The 18,763-nt window shown below is 45.3% G+C and overlaps 1 protein-coding gene across 6 annotated transcripts in view; it reads left to right on the top strand.

Annotated features, from left to right (window-relative positions):
* wdr4 (WD repeat domain 4) overlaps positions 1-18,763 on the top strand; it is a 64,649-nt gene that overhangs the window by 23,618 nt on the left and 22,268 nt on the right. For 3 of the 6 annotated variants that reach the window (XM_085920561.1, XM_085920562.1, XM_085920559.1), the window contains 3 exons: positions 10,633-10,737; positions 11,111-11,152; positions 12,732-12,796. In XM_085920561.1, the coding sequence (XP_085776687.1) occupies positions 10,633-10,737; positions 11,111-11,152; positions 12,732-12,796 (212 nt within the window). Of the gene's footprint in view, positions 1-10,632; positions 10,738-11,110; positions 11,153-12,731; positions 12,797-17,067; positions 17,509-17,731; positions 17,785-18,763 lie in introns of those variants that run through there. The other 3 variants (XM_085920563.1, XM_085920564.1, XM_085920560.1) reach the window with 3 other exon arrangements.

The raw sequence follows: 18,763 nt of genomic DNA, 5'->3' as shown, positions 1-18,763 counted from the left end.
CTTTAAGTAGGTGTTTCCCCGCTTCCTCACCTCTGTCACCAGGTGTTTGTGAGTTAAAGTTCTACTCTGATTTTCAGATATCCGTCACCGTGTTGCTGTTTTAATTTCTTTATCACTTTGTTTAGATTTATTCTTTCACTGATTCTTCAAGATCATGTGTTTGTTCAGAATGTTTGCCGTTTGTTGTGATTTTGCCTCACAAGATAAATATCTTTCATAAATCTGACCTGCAGGCGCTGAAGTGATGGAAACTGTTATTCATAATAACAGTGTTGTTTTTAATGTGAATCAGTGATAGTAGTTTTTTTGGTGAAATTTTCTTTTTTTAATTCTGTCAATAAATGCATTTGTTTTCAAAAAGCTTTTTTTTAAATATCCATCCATCCATCCATCCATCCATCTTCTTCCGCTAATCCGGGGTCGGGTCGCGGGGGCAGCAGTTTAAGGAGGGACTCCCAGACCTCCCTCTCCCCAGCCACTTCCTCCAGCTCATCCCGGGGGATCCCAAGGTGTTCCCAGGCCAGCCGAGAGACGTAGTCTCTCCAGCGCGTCCTGGGTCGTCCCCGGGGTCTCCTACCGGTGGGACATGCCCAGAACACCTCCCCAGGGAGGCGTCTAGGAGGCATCCTGATGAGATGCCCGAGCCACCTCATCTGGCTCCTCAACGTGGAGGAGCAGCGGCTCTACTCCGAGTCTCTCCCGGATGACCGAGCTTCTCACCCTATCTCTAAGGGAGAGCCCGGATACCCTGCGGAGGAAACTCATTTTGGCCGCTTGTATCCTGGATCTCGTTCTTTCGGTCACGACCCAATAGCTCGTGACCATAGGAGAGGGTAGGAGCGTAGATCGACCGGTAAATCGAGAGCTTTGCCATTTGGCTCAGCTCTCTCTTCACCACGACGGACCAGTACAGAGTCCGCATTACTGCTGACGCTGCACCGATCCGCCTGTCGATCTCGCGCTCCATCGCAGTTCACTCGTGAACAAGACCCCAAGATACTTAAACTCCTCCACTTGGGGCAGGATCTCATCCCCGACTTACTGCCGGAAATGCGGACCAAACTCTGCCATCGGTGATACAGGGACCAAACCGCCCTTATCAGTTGGCTCGACACCCCGTACTCCCGAAGCACCCTCCACAGAACCTCCCGAAGGACACGGTCGAACGCCTTCTCCAAGTCCACAAAACACATGTGGACTCGTTGGGCGAACTCCCATGCACCCTCGAGGATCCTGCCGAGGGTGTAGAGCTGGTCCACTGTTCCACGGCCAGGACGAAAGCCACACTGTTCCTCCTGAATCCGAGGCTCAACCTCCCGACGGATCCTCCTCTCCAGCACCTCTGAATAGACCTTACCAGGGAGGCTGAGGAGTGTGATTCCCCTGTAATTGGAACACACCCTCCGGTCCCCCTTCTTAAAGAGGGGAACCACCACCCCAGTTTGCCTATCCAGAGGCACCGTCCCCGTTGTCCACGCCATGCTGTAGAGGCGTGTCAGCCATGACAGCCACACGACATCCAGAGAACTTCAAGAACTCCAGGCGGATCTCATCCACCCCCGGGGCCTTGCCACCGAGGAGTTTTTTAACTACCTCAGTGACTTCGATCTCCAAGATTGAAGAGTCCGCCTCAGAGTCCTCAGGCCCTGCTTCCACAATGGAAGGCGTGTCGGTGGAATTGAGGAGGTCTTCGAAGTATTCCCCCCACCGACTCACGACATCCCGAGTCGAGGTCAGCAGCACACCATCTCCACTGTAAACAGTGTTGACCGTGCACTGCTTCCCCCTCGTGAGACGCCGGATGGTGGACCAGAATTTTCTCGAAGCCGTCCGGAAGTCATTCTCCATGGCCTCGCAAAACTCCTCCCACGCCCGGGTCTTTGCCTCAGCAACCGCCGAAGCCGCGTTCCGCTTGGCCATCCCGCAGGCCTAAACGGCCCTATAGGACTCCTTCTTCAGCTTGACGGTATCCCTTACCGCCGGTGTCCACCAGCGGGTTCGGGGATTGCCGCCACGACAGGCACCAACAACCTTACGGCCAGAGCTGCGCTCGGCTGCCTCAACATTGGAGGCGCGGAACATGGTCCACTCGGACTCAATGTCCCCCGCCTCCCCCGGGACGTGGGAAAAGCTCTGCCGGAGGTGGGAGTTGAAGCTCTTCCTGACAGGGGATTCTGCCAGACGTTCCCAGCAGACCCTCACAGAGCGTTTGGGTCTGCCAGGTCGGACCGGCATCTTCCCCCACCATCGGAGCCAACCCAGCACCAGGTGGTGATCAGTTGACAGCTCCGCCCCTCTCTTCACCTGAGTGTCCAAAACATGCGGCCGCAAATCCGATGACACGACTACAAAGTCGATCAACAAACTGCGGCCTGGGGTGTCTTGGTGCCAAATGCACACATGGACACCCTTATGCTTGAACATGGTGTTCATTATAGAAAATTCGTGTCGAGCACAGAAGTCCAATCATAGAACACCGCTCGGGTTCAGATCGGGGGGGCTTTTCCTCCCAATCACGCCCTTCCAGGTCTCACTGTCATTGCCCACGTGAGAATTGAAGTCACCCAGTAGAACGATGGAGTCCCCAGAAGGAGCGCTCTCCAGCACATCCTCCAGGGACTCCAAGAAGGGTGGGTATTCTGAGTTGCCGTTCAGTGCATAGACACAAACAACAGTCAGGACCCGTCCCCCCACCAGAAGGCGGAGGGAGGCTACCCTCTCACTCACCGGGGTGAACCCCAATGTGCAGGCGCCCAGCCGGTGGGCAATAAGTATGCCAACACCTGCTCGACGCCTCTCTCTTCTCCAGAGTGGAAGAGAGTCCAGAGCCCAAACTATGTGTGGAGGCAAGTCAGACTATGTCTAGTCAGAACTTTTCTGACTAGACATAGTCTGTGTTCATCAGAGCAACAGCCTGAGGGAAGAAGCTGTGTCTGTGTCTGCTGGTTTTGGCGTACAGTGCTCTGTAACGCCGTCCTGAGTGAGAAGGGTCTGTAGAGATGTCACTTACACGTTTTCTGGTCCTGGACAGGTACAAGTCCTCGATAGATGGGAGGTTAGTCCCGATTATCTTTTCTGCAGTCCTTATTGTCTGTTGCAGTCTGTGCTTGTCTTGTTTGGTAGCCGATCCAAACCAGACAGTGATGGAGGTGCAGAGGATATACTGGATGATGGCAGTATAGAGGTTCTTCAGCAGCTCCTGTGGCAGGTTGAACTTCCTGAGCTGTCTCCGAAAGTACAGCCTCTGCTGTGCCTTCTTCCGGACAGAGTCTATGTGGCTGATCCATTTCAGGTCCCGAGAGATTTTGGATCCCAGGAACTTGAAGATGTCTGTGGAGAGAATAGTAATACTGTGGATAGTGAGGGGTGGAAGATGTGAAGGGTCTCTGGTGAAGTCCACTGTCATCTCCACGGTCCGATGAGAGTGGTATCGTCCGCATACTTAAGGAGCTTCACAGAAGAGTCGCCTGGGGAGCAATCGTTAGTGTAGAGAGAGAAGAGCAGTGGGAAGAGGAGACACCCCTGGAGGGCGCCAGTATTGGTGGTCTGGGTGTCTGATGTGATGGTCGCCAGCCTCACATGCTGCCTCCTGTTGGTCAGGAAGCTGGTGATCCACTGACAGGTGGAGGCAGGCACTGCGAGCTGGATGAGCTTCTGGTGGAGGATGTCAGGAGCGATGGTATTGAACGCCGGGCTGAAGTCCACAAACAGGACCCTGGCCTACGTTCCTCGGGTGTCCATGTGGTACAGGATGTAGTGCAGTGCCATGTTGACCGCATCATCCACCTACCTGTTTTCCCGGTAGGCAAACTGCAGGGGGTCGAGCAGGGAACCCATGATGACCTTCAGGTGGTTCAACACTAACCTCTCGAAGGATTTCATGACCACAGATGTCAGGGCGACAGGTCTATAGTCATTCAAACTTGTGATCGCGGGCTTCTTGGCCACTGGTACGATGATGGAGCTCTTGAACCACGAGGGCACCTCACACAGCTCCAGGGAAAGGTTGAAGATCCGTGCAAAGGTGGGTGCCATTTGTTCAGCACAGACTTTCAGGCAGGAGAGTGACACGCCGTCTGGGCCCGGTGCCTTCCTGAACTTTCGTCTCCGGAACATCTGATACAACCCCTCCTCGCGAATCTGAAGTGCGGGCGCGGCTTCTGTAAGAGAGAGATTAGGTGATAACGATGATGGGTATGTAGACAGAGGAGTTGTGGGGAGTGGTGTGTAAGGTGTGTATGTCAATTGTGATGCATCGTCAGTTGCAGTTCCGATTATTCCACAGGCCTAGAGCGCCCTCATGCGGTTTAATGTGAAAATAACATAAAGTTATATAATAGTAAGTAATGTGTTAATGATCAAGTTATCATGTGTTACTAATTTCACATTTAATTCGCTCCTGAGCATAAGTCGCACCACCGGCCAAACTATGAAAAAAAACTGGGACTTAAAGTCTAGAAAATACGGATTGTAAAATATTTAATAGATATTACCTTAAACTTCTATTGTCCATCTTAATCATCGTTCACTACTTCTGGTCACAAAATCAGTGTTTTACATGCTGCAGTTGTCCGCCTAGTCTTCCTGTGTTAGATCAGTGTGAAAAGGAGGTGTTGGATTAGTGGCAAACAGCTGCTGACATAAAGCTAGAAGTGTTAATTGTAAAAGACAGTTTGTTCAGCCACTGCTGCATTCGGACATGGTTTGATTGTGAAATAGAGAAATCCAGATTAAGATATTAGAACTGTGCTGTCTACACTACCACCAGTTGACATTCCAGTCTTGAGTAGCAATCAAAGAAGAAACAGGAAATAATCTTGTCAGGCTGCTTTCCTTGAGAAATACACGTGGCAAACATAAAATTCTAGTCCGGAGTTGTACACATGAATTCAGATAGAGGTTACATATGTTGAAACTTAAAGCCTTTTGTATAAGAACTTTGGAAATGAATATATAATTGAATTTCATTTATTGTCATCATACTAGATCAGATATGGGCAGACTACGGCCCGAAGGCCACATCCGGCCCACGGGGCCGTTTAATCCGGCCTGCCAGACCTGAATAAATTGTATTATTAAACATATTTTTGGTCATTTTCCTTGCAATGACTGCGTTTCTCCAGTCGTTGGGGAAAGGCCTGCCCGCACATTTACTACCAGAAGCCATGTCTGCATAAGTACAAGTGCGTGTATGTACTCAGTAGTACAGACTTGGCGCACTCCGCGCTCTATTTCTATCAGTGCCGAATCTCGAGTGTGGGCTGCATTCTTGTAATTCGCGCACTGAGCTTTCAGACAGTTTTACGCTAAAGCCACCCACAAACCTTCCCCTGGAATCCAAATCATTAAAACGAGTGGCCCAAAGAAAAGAAAAATGGACACTGAGTGCCGAATGTTTTAAAAAAAGAGTGGACAACTAAATATTTTTTTGCTGAAGTCCGATCAATGCCGGTTTGTCTGATATGCCAAGAAACGATTGCAGTATTCAAGGAGTACAATATTAGCCGTCACTTTGCTACGAAGCACGCTAACCACGCTAGCAGTCAACACATGAACGGGCAGCTACATCGGAGAGGTTGATAGCTAATTTGAAGACTCAGGAAAACCTTACTTACCGACAAACTGCGGATTAAAAGTCTAGTACAAAGGCAAGTTTTTGATGCACCACCTATTTTCAACTAATCTTAACTTTTAAAGCTTTTAAGGCCAACTTTAAGTAGGTGTTTCCCCGCTTCCTCACCTCTGTCACCAGGTGTTTGTGAGTTAAAGTTCTACTCTGATTTTCAGATATCCGTCACCGTGTTGCTGTTTTAATTTCTTTATCACTTTGTTTAGATTTATTCTTTCACTGATTCTTCAAGATCATGTGTTTGTTCAGAATGTTTGCCGTTTGTTGTGATTTTGCCTCACAAGATAAATATCTTTCATAAATCTGACCTGCAGGCGCTGAAGTGATGGAAACTGTTATTCATAATAACAGTGTTGTTTTTAATGTGAATCAGTGATAGTAGTTTTTTTGGTGAAATTTTCTTTTTTTAATTCTGTCAATAAATGCATTTGTTTTCAAAAAGCTTTTTTTTAAATATCCATCCATCCATCCATCCATCCATCCATCCATCTTCTTCCGCTAATCCGGGGTCGGGTCGCGGGGGCAGCAGTTTAAGGAGGGACTCCCAGACCTCCCTCTCCCCAGCCACTTCCTCCAGCTCATCCCGGGGGATCCCAAGGTGTTCCCAGGCCAGCCGAGAGACGTAGTCTCTCCAGCGCGTCCTGGGTCGTCCCCGGGGTCTCCTACCGGTGGGACATGCCCAGAACACCTCCCCAGGGAGGCGTCTAGGAGGCATCCTGATGAGATGCCCGAGCCACCTCATCTGGCTCCTCAACGTGGAGGAGCAGCGGCTCTACTCCGAGTCTCTCCCGGATGACCGAGCTTCTCACCCTATCTCTAAGGGAGAGCCCGGATACCCTGCGGAGGAAACTCATTTTGGCCGCTTGTATCCTGGATCTCGTTCTTTCGGTCACGACCCAATAGCTCGTGACCATAGGAGAGGGTAGGAGCGTAGATCGACCGGTAAATCGAGAGCTTTGCCATTTGGCTCAGCTCTCTCTTCACCACGACGGACCAGTACAGAGTCCGCATTACTGCTGACGCTGCACCGATCCGCCTGTCGATCTCGCGCTCCATCGCAGTTCACTCGTGAACAAGACCCCAAGATACTTAAACTCCTCCACTTGGGGCAGGATCTCATCCCCGACTTACTGCCGGAAATGCGGACCAAACTCTGCCATCGGTGATACAGGGACCAAACCGCCCTTATCAGTTGGCTCGACACCCCGTACTCCCGAAGCACCCTCCACAGAACCTCCCGAAGGACACGGTCGAACGCCTTCTCCAAGTCCACAAAACACATGTGGACTCGTTGGGCGAACTCCCATGCACCCTCGAGGATCCTGCCGAGGGTGTAGAGCTGGTCCACTGTTCCACGGCCAGGACGAAAGCCACACTGTTCCTCCTGAATCCGAGGCTCAACCTCCCGACGGATCCTCCTCTCCAGCACCTCTGAATAGACCTTACCAGGGAGGCTGAGGAGTGTGATTCCCCTGTAATTGGAACACACCCTCCGGTCCCCCTTCTTAAAGAGGGGAACCACCACCCCAGTTTGCCTATCCAGAGGCACCGTCCCCGTTGTCCACGCCATGCTGTAGAGGCGTGTCAGCCATGACAGCCACACGACATCCAGAGAACTTCAAGAACTCCAGGCGGATCTCATCCACCCCCGGGGCCTTGCCACCGAGGAGTTTTTTAACTACCTCAGTGACTTCGATCTCCAAGATTGAAGAGTCCGCCTCAGAGTCCTCAGGCCCTGCTTCCACAATGGAAGGCGTGTCGGTGGAATTGAGGAGGTCTTCGAAGTATTCCCCCCACCGACTCACGACATCCCGAGTCGAGGTCAGCAGCACACCATCTCCACTGTAAACAGTGTTGACCGTGCACTGCTTCCCCCTCGTGAGACGCCGGATGGTGGACCAGAATTTTCTCGAAGCCGTCCGGAAGTCATTCTCCATGGCCTCGCAAAACTCCTCCCACGCCCGGGTCTTTGCCTCAGCAACCGCCGAAGCCGCGTTCCGCTTGGCCATCCCGCAGGCCTAAACGGCCCTATAGGACTCCTTCTTCAGCTTGACGGTATCCCTTACCGCCGGTGTCCACCAGCGGGTTCGGGGATTGCCGCCACGACAGGCACCAACAACCTTACGGCCAGAGCTGCGCTCGGCTGCCTCAACATTGGAGGCGCGGAACATGGTCCACTCGGACTCAATGTCCCCCGCCTCCCCCGGGACGTGGGAAAAGCTCTGCCGGAGGTGGGAGTTGAAGCTCTTCCTGACAGGGGATTCTGCCAGACGTTCCCAGCAGACCCTCACAGAGCGTTTGGGTCTGCCAGGTCGGACCGGCATCTTCCCCCACCATCGGAGCCAACCCAGCACCAGGTGGTGATCAGTTGACAGCTCCGCCCCTCTCTTCACCTGAGTGTCCAAAACATGCGGCCGCAAATCCGATGACACGACTACAAAGTCGATCAACAAACTGCGGCCTGGGGTGTCTTGGTGCCAAATGCACACATGGACACCCTTATGCTTGAACATGGTGTTCATTATAGAAAATTCGTGTCGAGCACAGAAGTCCAATCATAGAACACCGCTCGGGTTCAGATCGGGGGGGCTTTTCCTCCCAATCACGCCCTTCCAGGTCTCACTGTCATTGCCCACGTGAGAATTGAAGTCACCCAGTAGAACGATGGAGTCCCCAGAAGGAGCGCTCTCCAGCACATCCTCCAGGGACTCCAAGAAGGGTGGGTATTCTGAGTTGCCGTTCAGTGCATAGACACAAACAACAGTCAGGACCCGTCCCCCCACCAGAAGGCGGAGGGAGGCTACCCTCTCACTCACCGGGGTGAACCCCAATGTGCAGGCGCCCAGCCGGTGGGCAATAAGTATGCCAACACCTGCTCGACGCCTCTCTCTTCTCCAGAGTGGAAGAGAGTCCAGAGCCCAAACTATGTGTGGAGGCAAGTCAGACTATGTCTAGTCAGAACTTTTCTGAATCACACACCAGCTCGGGCTCCTTTCCAGCCAGAGAGGTGACATTCCATGTCCCTAGAACCAGCTTCTGCAGCCGGGGATCGGACCGCCAAGGTCCCCGCCATTTTTAATATCCATGCTTTACTTACTACTAAAGGCCAAAACCTTTTATGCAATGACCTTGACATGTTGTTTATATCACTTCACACAAACACTACATCCATCTGCTCCTGGTTCGTCCCCTCGGTCAAAATTTAGAACCCAAGTCGGCCCGCAATTCAAAAAGTTTGCCCACCCCTGTACTAGATGCATGACAAGATAGGACCAGCTCCACAGTACAGTGCAAGGTCAGTTCAATAACAATTTTCAAAGATCTTGCAATAAAAACAATACTATATCATATTTTCCGCACTATAAGGTGTACTTAAAAACTTAAAATGTACTCAAAAAAATACAGTGTGTCTTATAATGCAGAGCACCTCCTATATGGATCAATTGATGAATTTGTTGATCTATACTGGTTGTACACAGTGCAGTACGGTTCAGTACAACTGGTAAATTACCACGTTGCATTGCTTTCAGCATTATGGCAACCGTGGTCAGGGGTGTCATTGAAGTAACCTACTACTGGTCGATTGCATGGCATTTAAAAAAAAAACATTTTTCTATAGGCTAGAATCCATCCCATTGCTTGATTGACATACAGGTAAGCCTGTCGGGAGGCAATCACGGTGAATCGTCCCCCCTCACTGCAACCTATTTGGCTGCGCACACACAAGCCCGGCACCAAAGCTAACAAGCTAACGCATACGCATCAATGCACACACTCGCTTTTTTCTTTTCAACTAAAGAAAGTTTATGACTATCAAAAAATAGTGGGGTTGCTGGACCAAGTAAGAAGCCAAAAACGTATCACTTTCATACGGAATGGGAGTTGGATTTTACCTCACTGACTGGGTTGACATTACCTATAGCACAGCGCCATCTAGTGCACAGGTGTCAAACTCAATGCCCGGGGGCCAGATACGGCCCGCCACATCACTTTATGTGGCTCACAAAGACAAATTGTGCATCACATTCGCGACTAGAATTGCAAATTGTCTTCACTTTTAATATGTTTTTACTCGTCTGATTTGAAAACAAGTTATTTGTCAGTTTTTTTTTTAATCTTTTACTGTATATAATATGAGGTGCTCATACATTTATTTGGGTTGACAGTCATAATGGCCCTCCGAAAGAAGCTATGACTACAATGTGGCCCGCGAAAAAATGAGTTTGACACCCTTGATCTAGTGGATGCAGAACGCAACCCCAGTCAACCCGTTTGGTACAGTAGCTTCTATTCCATGTGTCTTTTAATCTGTTGGCCCTATATATGAAAAATAATTTAAAATAAAAAATTCAATGAAGGTGCGCCTTATAGTGCAGAAAATACTGTATATACAATTAAGTGCAGCATTTAGGGTCTTGGTTGCTCATGGATAAAAACTGTTTTTGAATCTATTCGTCCTACATTTCATGGACCTGAGCCTCCATTCAGATGGAACATTTTTGAGCTGGGTGAGAGGGGTCTGCAAAGATCCTTTGTCCTCGCACACATTTTCGATTGGTCCTTTATCCATGCGTCTTCCGCACAGCTAACTCCAAATCAAAATTTGGTATTGTTCTTTTAAAATCTGATGTATTTCGGGAGAACCGGAATGTTAGTCCCTGTTCCACTCGATTCCTGGTTGTCAATGCCTTACCCCATCCTACACTATAACTGTTTACATAGTATCCCCCATAAAAACATTAAAGTATGTCCAATTAAAACATGAAAATATTACATCAATTGTTACTGTGGTATTAGTTAAGTGGTCCGTGTTTTTCTTTTCTGTCAATGAACATCAGATCATATTTTATTAGTTTTTTTTAGGAAATCCAGGTACTGTAATTCCACAAGTTATACATAAATTTTCTTGCGACTGTATACTGTATATAAAAAGAAAATGCTAGCCCAAACACTTTGAAGAAATGTGGTTTTCATTGCTGTTAAAATGTCTTTGTAATTTGTAGGATGGGACAATGAATCTGTGGAACTATAAAATTGGTCAGAAGCTCCAATGTTGGAACTTGCACGACCTGGAGGAGAAACTTGTCCCGAAATTGGAGAGTGAGCGGGTAACTTTGTTCTATTATGTCTTTGATTTAATCTTTAGGCCAGACCAGTAAGTCATATCCCAATTGTTTTTCAAGGTAGAATTATCATCTTTAAAAAACACATTTTGCAACATGATACCTACTGATATTGACATCACATGTTGATGCCTCAGGTAACAACCAATCACGGCTCACTTTGCATTCACAAGCTGAGCTGTCATTGGTTGTATGAGCCCTCAACACATAAGGACATTTTTAGTCAACAGCAAATAGTAAAATGCATTTGTAATAATTACACATAAAAAAATTAAGTTTATTATGGACAAAATATTGACTTTTTACTGCTGAAAATGTCATCCATCCATCCACCTTCTGAACCGTTTTTCCTCACGAGGGTCGCAGGCATGCTGGAGCCTATCACAGCCGACTTCAGACGGTAGGTGCGAGACCCTGAATCAGTCGCCAGCTAAATAAGGGCACACATAGATGGACAACCATTCATGCTCACAACCAGTGAGTGGTCAATCGGACTACTTGCATGTAGGAGTAAACTGGAGTACCTGGAGGAAATCCACGCAGGCACCGGGAGAACATGCAAATTTCACACTGGAAGGCCGGACCCGCAATCAAACCCCAATCCTCTGCACTGTGAGGTGGACGTGCCGCCACCGTGCCGCATGCAGAAAATTTCAAAATTTAAAGTATTTCTAAGATTTAAAGTAGGACTGTAACTTAAACATGTTAAATACATAAATTAATTATGCTGCAAATTAACACATTATAAAAATTTATGCAATTGGGGTCACTAAAAGACCAATAATTTGTGAACGAAGGTTTCGAGATGGAACGTATGGTACAACTAGGTCAACAAAATACAAAGTCGCTCAGCCATGCAATATTTTATAGGTTAATAAAAGAACCATGACGTCACATCTCAAGTGGACCGGGAGCCAATGCAAGTTGGCTAGTATTGGGGTATGATCGAAGTTCCTCGTTCTTGTAAACTGTCAAGCTGCAGCGGTTTGCACTAACTCTAGACCTTTAATACTAGACATAGGAGGACCAGAAAATAAAACATTACAAAAATCAAGGTGTGACATAACAAACGCATGTATAATTTCTGCATTATGTGCTGAAAGAACCAGACAGATTTTAGCAATACACTGACCCCTCGCTATTTTGCGGTTCGTTTATCGCGGATTTTTTCCAGCCAAAAAAAGTTGTTCTCATAAGAGTTCTAAAAACATATTTGCAGAGTTGTACTTTGTTATAAAAAAAGTTGTTATAATAAAATACTTCTGAAAACATATTTACAGTATTGAGTCTTGTTATAAAAAGTTGTTATAATAAGAGTCCTAAAATCATATTTACAGTTTGTATACTTTAGCTACATATACATCTACAAAATGCGCATAGCGCTGCTATGGTAACTTGTGACCACTAGAGGTCCATGTTCAACCAAGGTTAACAGAACATCACATCTACATGTTACGTGCACACATGTATAATATTTATATTTTCAATATCCAATAGTTTATGTATGTTATTTACACTATGGATGTATTATTTACATGTTTGAAACTAAGAGAAAATAGTCACTTGCAAGGGTTGTCTCAGTAGAGTGATCAACTCTAAAATCATACGACAAAGGTTAAAAACTATTGTTAGCAACCATATAACCATAAAGTTGTTGCGCCACGTTTTTGAGAATTTTTGCAACGAACTGGAAAAGGCTGGGCAAACTGGCTGGAAGGAGTGAAGTCTGGCGCTCTACAATTGGTCTGTACCCCCCTGCGACACCACCCCAATAACTAGAACAGCAGTTGGGAACCTATGGCTCGTGAGGCTTGATGTGGCTCTTTTAATTGGTTGAGCTGGCTCGCAAGCAAATCTTTAAAAATTCTCTAACTCTTGCGTGGCCGCCACCATGTATGTATAGATAGAAGATAAATTACAGGCATCTAGAAATGGCACACTAGATTATGTATAATCTATTGTTTTCATTTAATTTCCAGAAAGTAATTGTTTGCCATATAACCAGCTCCTTTGATGGGTGTCACATAGCTGTGCAGTTTGACAGGTAAGTGCACTTCCTGTTTGTGAAAGTCTGAATACTTTCGTTCTTCTTTGAAATCATCATCACAGCCTTTTTACATTATCTTCATGTTCAGGCCTTTCACGGCTAATTAAAAAGAATGAAGAGTCATTAACTCTTTCACTGTCTATGACGAATACATTTTTCAGACAAAAAAGTCAGACATACAGTCTTTGACAAATGTAGTAAAACCGTTTTTTTAATGGGATGGGTAAGCCAATGTCTGGGCCGTCTTTTCTGAAGCGTTCAAGATTGGAGACCAATTTTTCTCAAATGCCGCAAGGAATACTCCTCCCCGACAGTCTGGAAGGTAAGATGCTAACTCAGATATGGGCAAACAACGGTCTGCGGGCCGAATACGGCCCGTTGGGCTTTTTAATCTGGCCGGCCGAACTTTTCCAAATTATAGTAAAAACCTCATACATTTCCCTTTCACCTGCAACCCATCGTTTCCCTGTTAGATGGTGCACTAGTCACAATGACAGTGTTGGAGTGTAACTTTACAGCTGCCATTTACCACTGGTAAAAATGAGCAGACCAAAGAAAAGAAAAGTAGACACTGTGCCGAGTTTTTTTTAAAAAGAGTGGACAACAATATGTTTTTTTACTGATGTCCGATCAACGGCTGTATGTCTGATATGCCAAGAAACGGTTGCAGTTTTCAAAGAGTACAATCTCAGCCGTCACTTTGCCTCAAAGCATGCTAACTATGCGAGCAAGCAATCAACACAAGAACAGGCGGCTACTGTTCAGAGGTTGGCAGCTAATTTACAGACTCAGCAGAATTATTTTCACCGACAAACTGCGATTTAAGAGTCAAGTACCAAGGCAGGTTTTTTGCTGGCATTCAAGTTAGCAAAGGCTAGCAAGCCTTTTTCCGAAGGCGAGTTTTTGAAAGAATGCATGGTAGATATAGCAGATCTTCTGTGTCCGGGAATCAATGGCAAGTTTAAAAAATCTGCTTATCACGTAGGACAGTGACTCGCTGTGTAGAACTGATTGACGAAGATATCGTCAGCGAGTTAAATAAAAAGGTGGAGTCCTTTCATTTATATTCACTAGCACTGGATGAAAGTAACAACATGAAAGACGCTGCCCAGCTCCTAATTTTTATCCGAGGGATTAATAACCGTTTTGAAATAACGGAGGAACTTTTGAGCATGGAATTGCTGAAGGGGAAAACTCGAGGAGCAGACTTATATGAACAGGTGTCTGCTGTCATTGAGAAAATGAAGCTGCCTTGGAGTAAACTTGCCTGGGTCACCACGGATGCATCGCCAAATTTAACTGGAAAAGTCGGGCTGCTGAAGAGAATCCAGGATAAAGTGAAAGAAGAAAACACTGACCAGGATGTTATTTTTCTTCACCGCATCATTCATCAAGAAACTCTGTGTAAGTCTGTATGGCAGCTTAATCATGTTGTGGATCCAGTTGTAAAACTTGTTAACTTTATACGAGCAAGGGTACTTAATGACCGTCAGTTCATTGCGTTCCTAGAGGAAACCGATGCGGATCACCAGGACTTACTTTACCACTCTCGTATTCGCTGGTTGTTTGGGGAAAGTGTGCCAATGAGTGCGGGAGCTCATAGGGGAGATTGGTTTGTTCTGGAGCTAATAGGGGAATCCGCCGAATTCCCTGAGCTGAGTGATGAGGACTGGCTTTGTGACTTTGCGTTTGCTATAGATATTGTCACACATGAATGAGCTGAATGTTAAGCTGCAGGGGAAAGATCAGTTTGTGCATGACATGCACACAAATGTGAGACCTTCAAATCCAAGCAGATTTTTTTCTTCAGGCAAATGTCAAACAAATCTTTTGCCCATTTTCCCACACCGGCCATGCAGAAGGCCATCCGAAATGTGAAGAAATACTGCAAATCACTGGACGGCATGCACAGAGAATTCTGCCGTCGGTTCACTGATTTTGGAAAAAATTGAAAAGTCACTTCAGCTGGTGTCCTGTCCCCTGTCACAAGACTCCGAAACAGCACCGCATGAGCTACAATCGGAACTGATCGATCTTCAGTCTGACTCCGCCTCAAAAGAGAAGTTCAGATCTCTTTAATTGAATGACTTTTACGCTTCACTTCATGAAGCCACATTCCCAAACCTCCACAGAAGATGCCGGCATTGTTTGGCTCAACTTATGTGTGTGAGCAGACTTTCAGCATCATGAACATTAACAAAGCCTGCTACAGGTCTTAGTAACTGACCAACACCTCAGATCTATTCTGAGAATTGCTACAACGAAACTAACTCCAAACTTTGATGCACTGGCAAAAAAGGGAGAACAACAACACTGTTCCCATTGAAATGTGAGTTTCTCTACCGTGTTATGAAAAAATAGCAACTTGCGCATTTATGCACAGCAGCGGTAGAGTAGCTTAATTAACATGCTGCACATCGCTCTCAATGTAAAGACCCCTTTCTTTCGTTGGGTAATAATACTGTATGTTCTGAATGTTGAAATGGATTCCATTGATCTTTTTACAGTAAATGTTGAAGCATTGCTTGGATTCTGACTGTCCTGTTGACGTTCGAGAGCTGTTTTCTATATAGAAGATACATTGTGGATGAAACCCACTTTTATAAAGTTCAAAGGCAAACATTTTTTTTTCTCAAAAATCAACATTATAAATAGTTATAATTAAGGCAACCAAATACCACGCACACACACACACACGCCTGGGCATTCACACATTTATGGACATGCGCATGAGATGTTTATGGACTTGTATATACCGTAATTTTCGGACTATTAGTCGCTCCGGAGTATAAGTCGCACCACCCATAAAATGCACAATAACGTGAAAAAAAACATATGTAAGTCGCTCCGGAGTATAAGTCGCACTTTTGGGGCAAATGTATTTGTCAAAATCCAACACCAAAAACAGACACGAACCAGCAACAACAGGCTAAACGATACGGTATGCTAACGTGACATACACAAACGAGAGGCTGAGAACGGGCCTAACGTAACATTCAGAGTTATTCAAATGATTATTACATCAATAACACGTTTATCAAACCATCTGTGTCACTCCAAATCATAAAATACATCGATCATCGATCGTGTAAACAATGCCGCGTACGCGCGCCGTCGGACTCGTGATTTGCATGTCTAATTATTCCACAGACCCATATAACGATATATAAAGTATATTTCAAATAACTATCATATAGCAACAATATTACCAAACCACCTGTCACTCCAAATCATAAAATACATCGATCATCGATCGTGTAAACAATGCCGCGTACGCGCGCCGTCGGACTCGTGATTTGCATGTCTAATTATTCCACAGACCCATATAGCGATATACAAAGTATATTTCAAATAACTATCATATAGCGACAATATTACCAAACCATCTGTCACTCCAAATCATAAAATCCACCGATCATTGATCGTGTAAACAATGCCGCGTACGCGCGCCGTCGGACTTGTGATTTGCATGTCTAATTATTCCACAGACCCATATAACGATATATAAAGTATATTTCAAATAACTATCATATAGCAACAATATTACCAAACCATCTGTCACTCCAAATCATAAAATACATCGACCATCGATCGTGTAAACAATCCCGCGTAGGCACGCCGTCGGACTCGTGATTTGCATGTCTGGCGTGATATGTGCTCGCATGCTGTCCATCACAAGCAGAGCTTCCATCCTAAATTGCATTGCTGCCCCTACTGTTTTTTTTTTTTTTTTTTTTTTTAACATCACCACACTAAATTCTCTTCACCAGACCTGTGCTTTTTAAAAACTTTAAAAAACAGCGCTTTCCCCTCCCAGTTGTTGCGTCACGGCCAATGGTGAAATTTAAATCACCCTCTTTCAGTTTAGTTTGAAAATAACTATATTTCTTTTTCAGTTGTTTTTTTTTGTTTTGTTGATTTGTTTCATGAACTTGAATATTGTGCTTTAAAGTGTGAATTGCTTTATTCGTTTTTTCAGTGTATTAAAAATAATATGTGAGGTGATCAACTGTACTAGTAAGTAATGTGTTAATGATCAAGTAAATTTTTGGGAAAAAAAAAAACACAAGTCGCTCCTGAGTATAAGTCGCCCCCCCCCCCCCCCCCCCCCCACCCAAACTATGAAAAAAAAACGTGACTTATAGTCCGAAAATTACGGTACGTTGTTCAATGCTTTTTGCAAAAGCAAAAAAATATTAGCGGTGAAGTCAAAGCTTGAAGTGGCCTTTTCACACAAACGGTAATTTTCTGTTTTCTCGTCAAAAAAGGAAGAAGAAAAAAAGGTGAAACTTGGTAATCTCTTCCTAAAGAATGGAGAAAGGTATAACATTTAATTGTATATGTTTAACAACCCTAATTGAAGGCTGACAATTACTCAAAACTAACTATAGAACGACACAAATAATACATTAGGCATTACCTATCAACTAAAGTCTCATCATTTACAGAGATAACCTTCAGAAAAATAAAATATTCTTATTTCTTCTCGCTTTCTCTTTACATTCTTCTTTACCCCTTTTTTGTGTCTGTTATATGAATAAGGCAGTGTTTGTCAACGGGTCTAAGTTGTTGGTCTTTGTCTTGACCATTGTTAGGCTACGGATTTTAGCTATTGATCTGACGAATCTGCTTTATTCGTTTTTTCAGTGTATTAAAAATAATATGTGAGGTGATCAACTGTACTAGTAAGTAATGTGTTAATGATCAAGTAAATTTTTGGGAAAAAAAAAACCACAAGTCGCTCCTGAGTATAAGTCGCCCCCCCCCCCCCCCCCCACCCAAACTATGAAAAAAAAACGTGACTTATAGTCCGAAAATTACGGTACGTTGTTCAATGCTTTTTGCAAAAGCAAAAAAATATTAGCGGTGAAGTCAAAGCTTGAAGTGGCCTTTTCACACAAACGGTAATTTTCTGTTTTCTCGTCAAAAAAGGAAGAAGAAAAAAAGGTGAAACTTGGTAATCTCTTCCTAAAGAATGGAGAAAGGTATAACATTTAATTGTATATGTTTAACAACCCTAATTGAAGGCTGACAATTACTCAAAACTAACTATAGAACGACACAAATAATACATTAGGCATTACCTATCAACTAAAGTCTCATCATTTACAGAGATAACCTTCAGAAAAATAAAATATTCTTATTTCTTCTCGCTTTCTCTTTACATTCTTCTTTACCCCTTTTTTGTGTCTGTTATATGAATAAGGCAGTGTTTGTCAACGGGTCTAAGTTGTTGGTCTTTGTCTTGACCATTGTTAGGCTACGGATTTTAGCTATTGATCTGACTCCAAATTGCGATCAACACTTAACACGAGTTGCTATGTCCCAATCCACACACTGGCGCACCTAACAATTTTGCGAGTTCGTTCCGTCAAAGAGAAGACCAGTAGATCAATCAGACCAAATTAACCAATTGTTTATTCCTAAAAAAGGCGCACTAATACGGGCCTGGGTCCCGGGTCCCTCACACTAAAACCCGTGCGTTTTTGTGACCACCAAAAGATAACACATTGTTCCGGGTTGCCCACATTTAAAGAAACACAATATGAATATTAAAACATGCACAACATTGTGTGATGATTGGTCGATGGCCATCTCCTCCCCGTCGAGGTGTTATCACTGTGGTCAGGCGGTTGGGTTTTTTCCTCTTGAAGCCCGACCACCTGGACGTGGTGTTATTCTTTGTTCTCGTTCCTCACCGACCTTGAGGTGTTTATCGTCCGGTACTCCCTTCGTCCCGTACTCCCTTTGTTCGGTACTCCCTGTCTGGGCCTGTTCCACAACACTTCGAAGAAGACAAGTTCATGCAGTGTGCCTGCACATTCTTCACCCCCCACCAATCCACACGAGCACTCCAATACCAGATATTATATTGATATGATTATAAGTTTAACACAACCTTAAAAAATATGTTTGCAAACTGCTGAAAGCACATTTCCCTTTACCATGCACCGCACAAGTCCC

Source organism: Syngnathus leptorhynchus, chromosome 9 (genome assembly GCF_054491065.1).
Source record: "Syngnathus leptorhynchus isolate UIUO chromosome 9, UIUO_Slep, whole genome shotgun sequence".
In the NCBI taxonomy this organism is placed as follows: domain Eukaryota; kingdom Metazoa; phylum Chordata; class Actinopteri; order Syngnathiformes; family Syngnathidae; genus Syngnathus; species Syngnathus leptorhynchus.
Note: the sequence above shows the minus strand (reverse complement) of the source record. Positions and strands in the feature narration are given on the sequence as shown.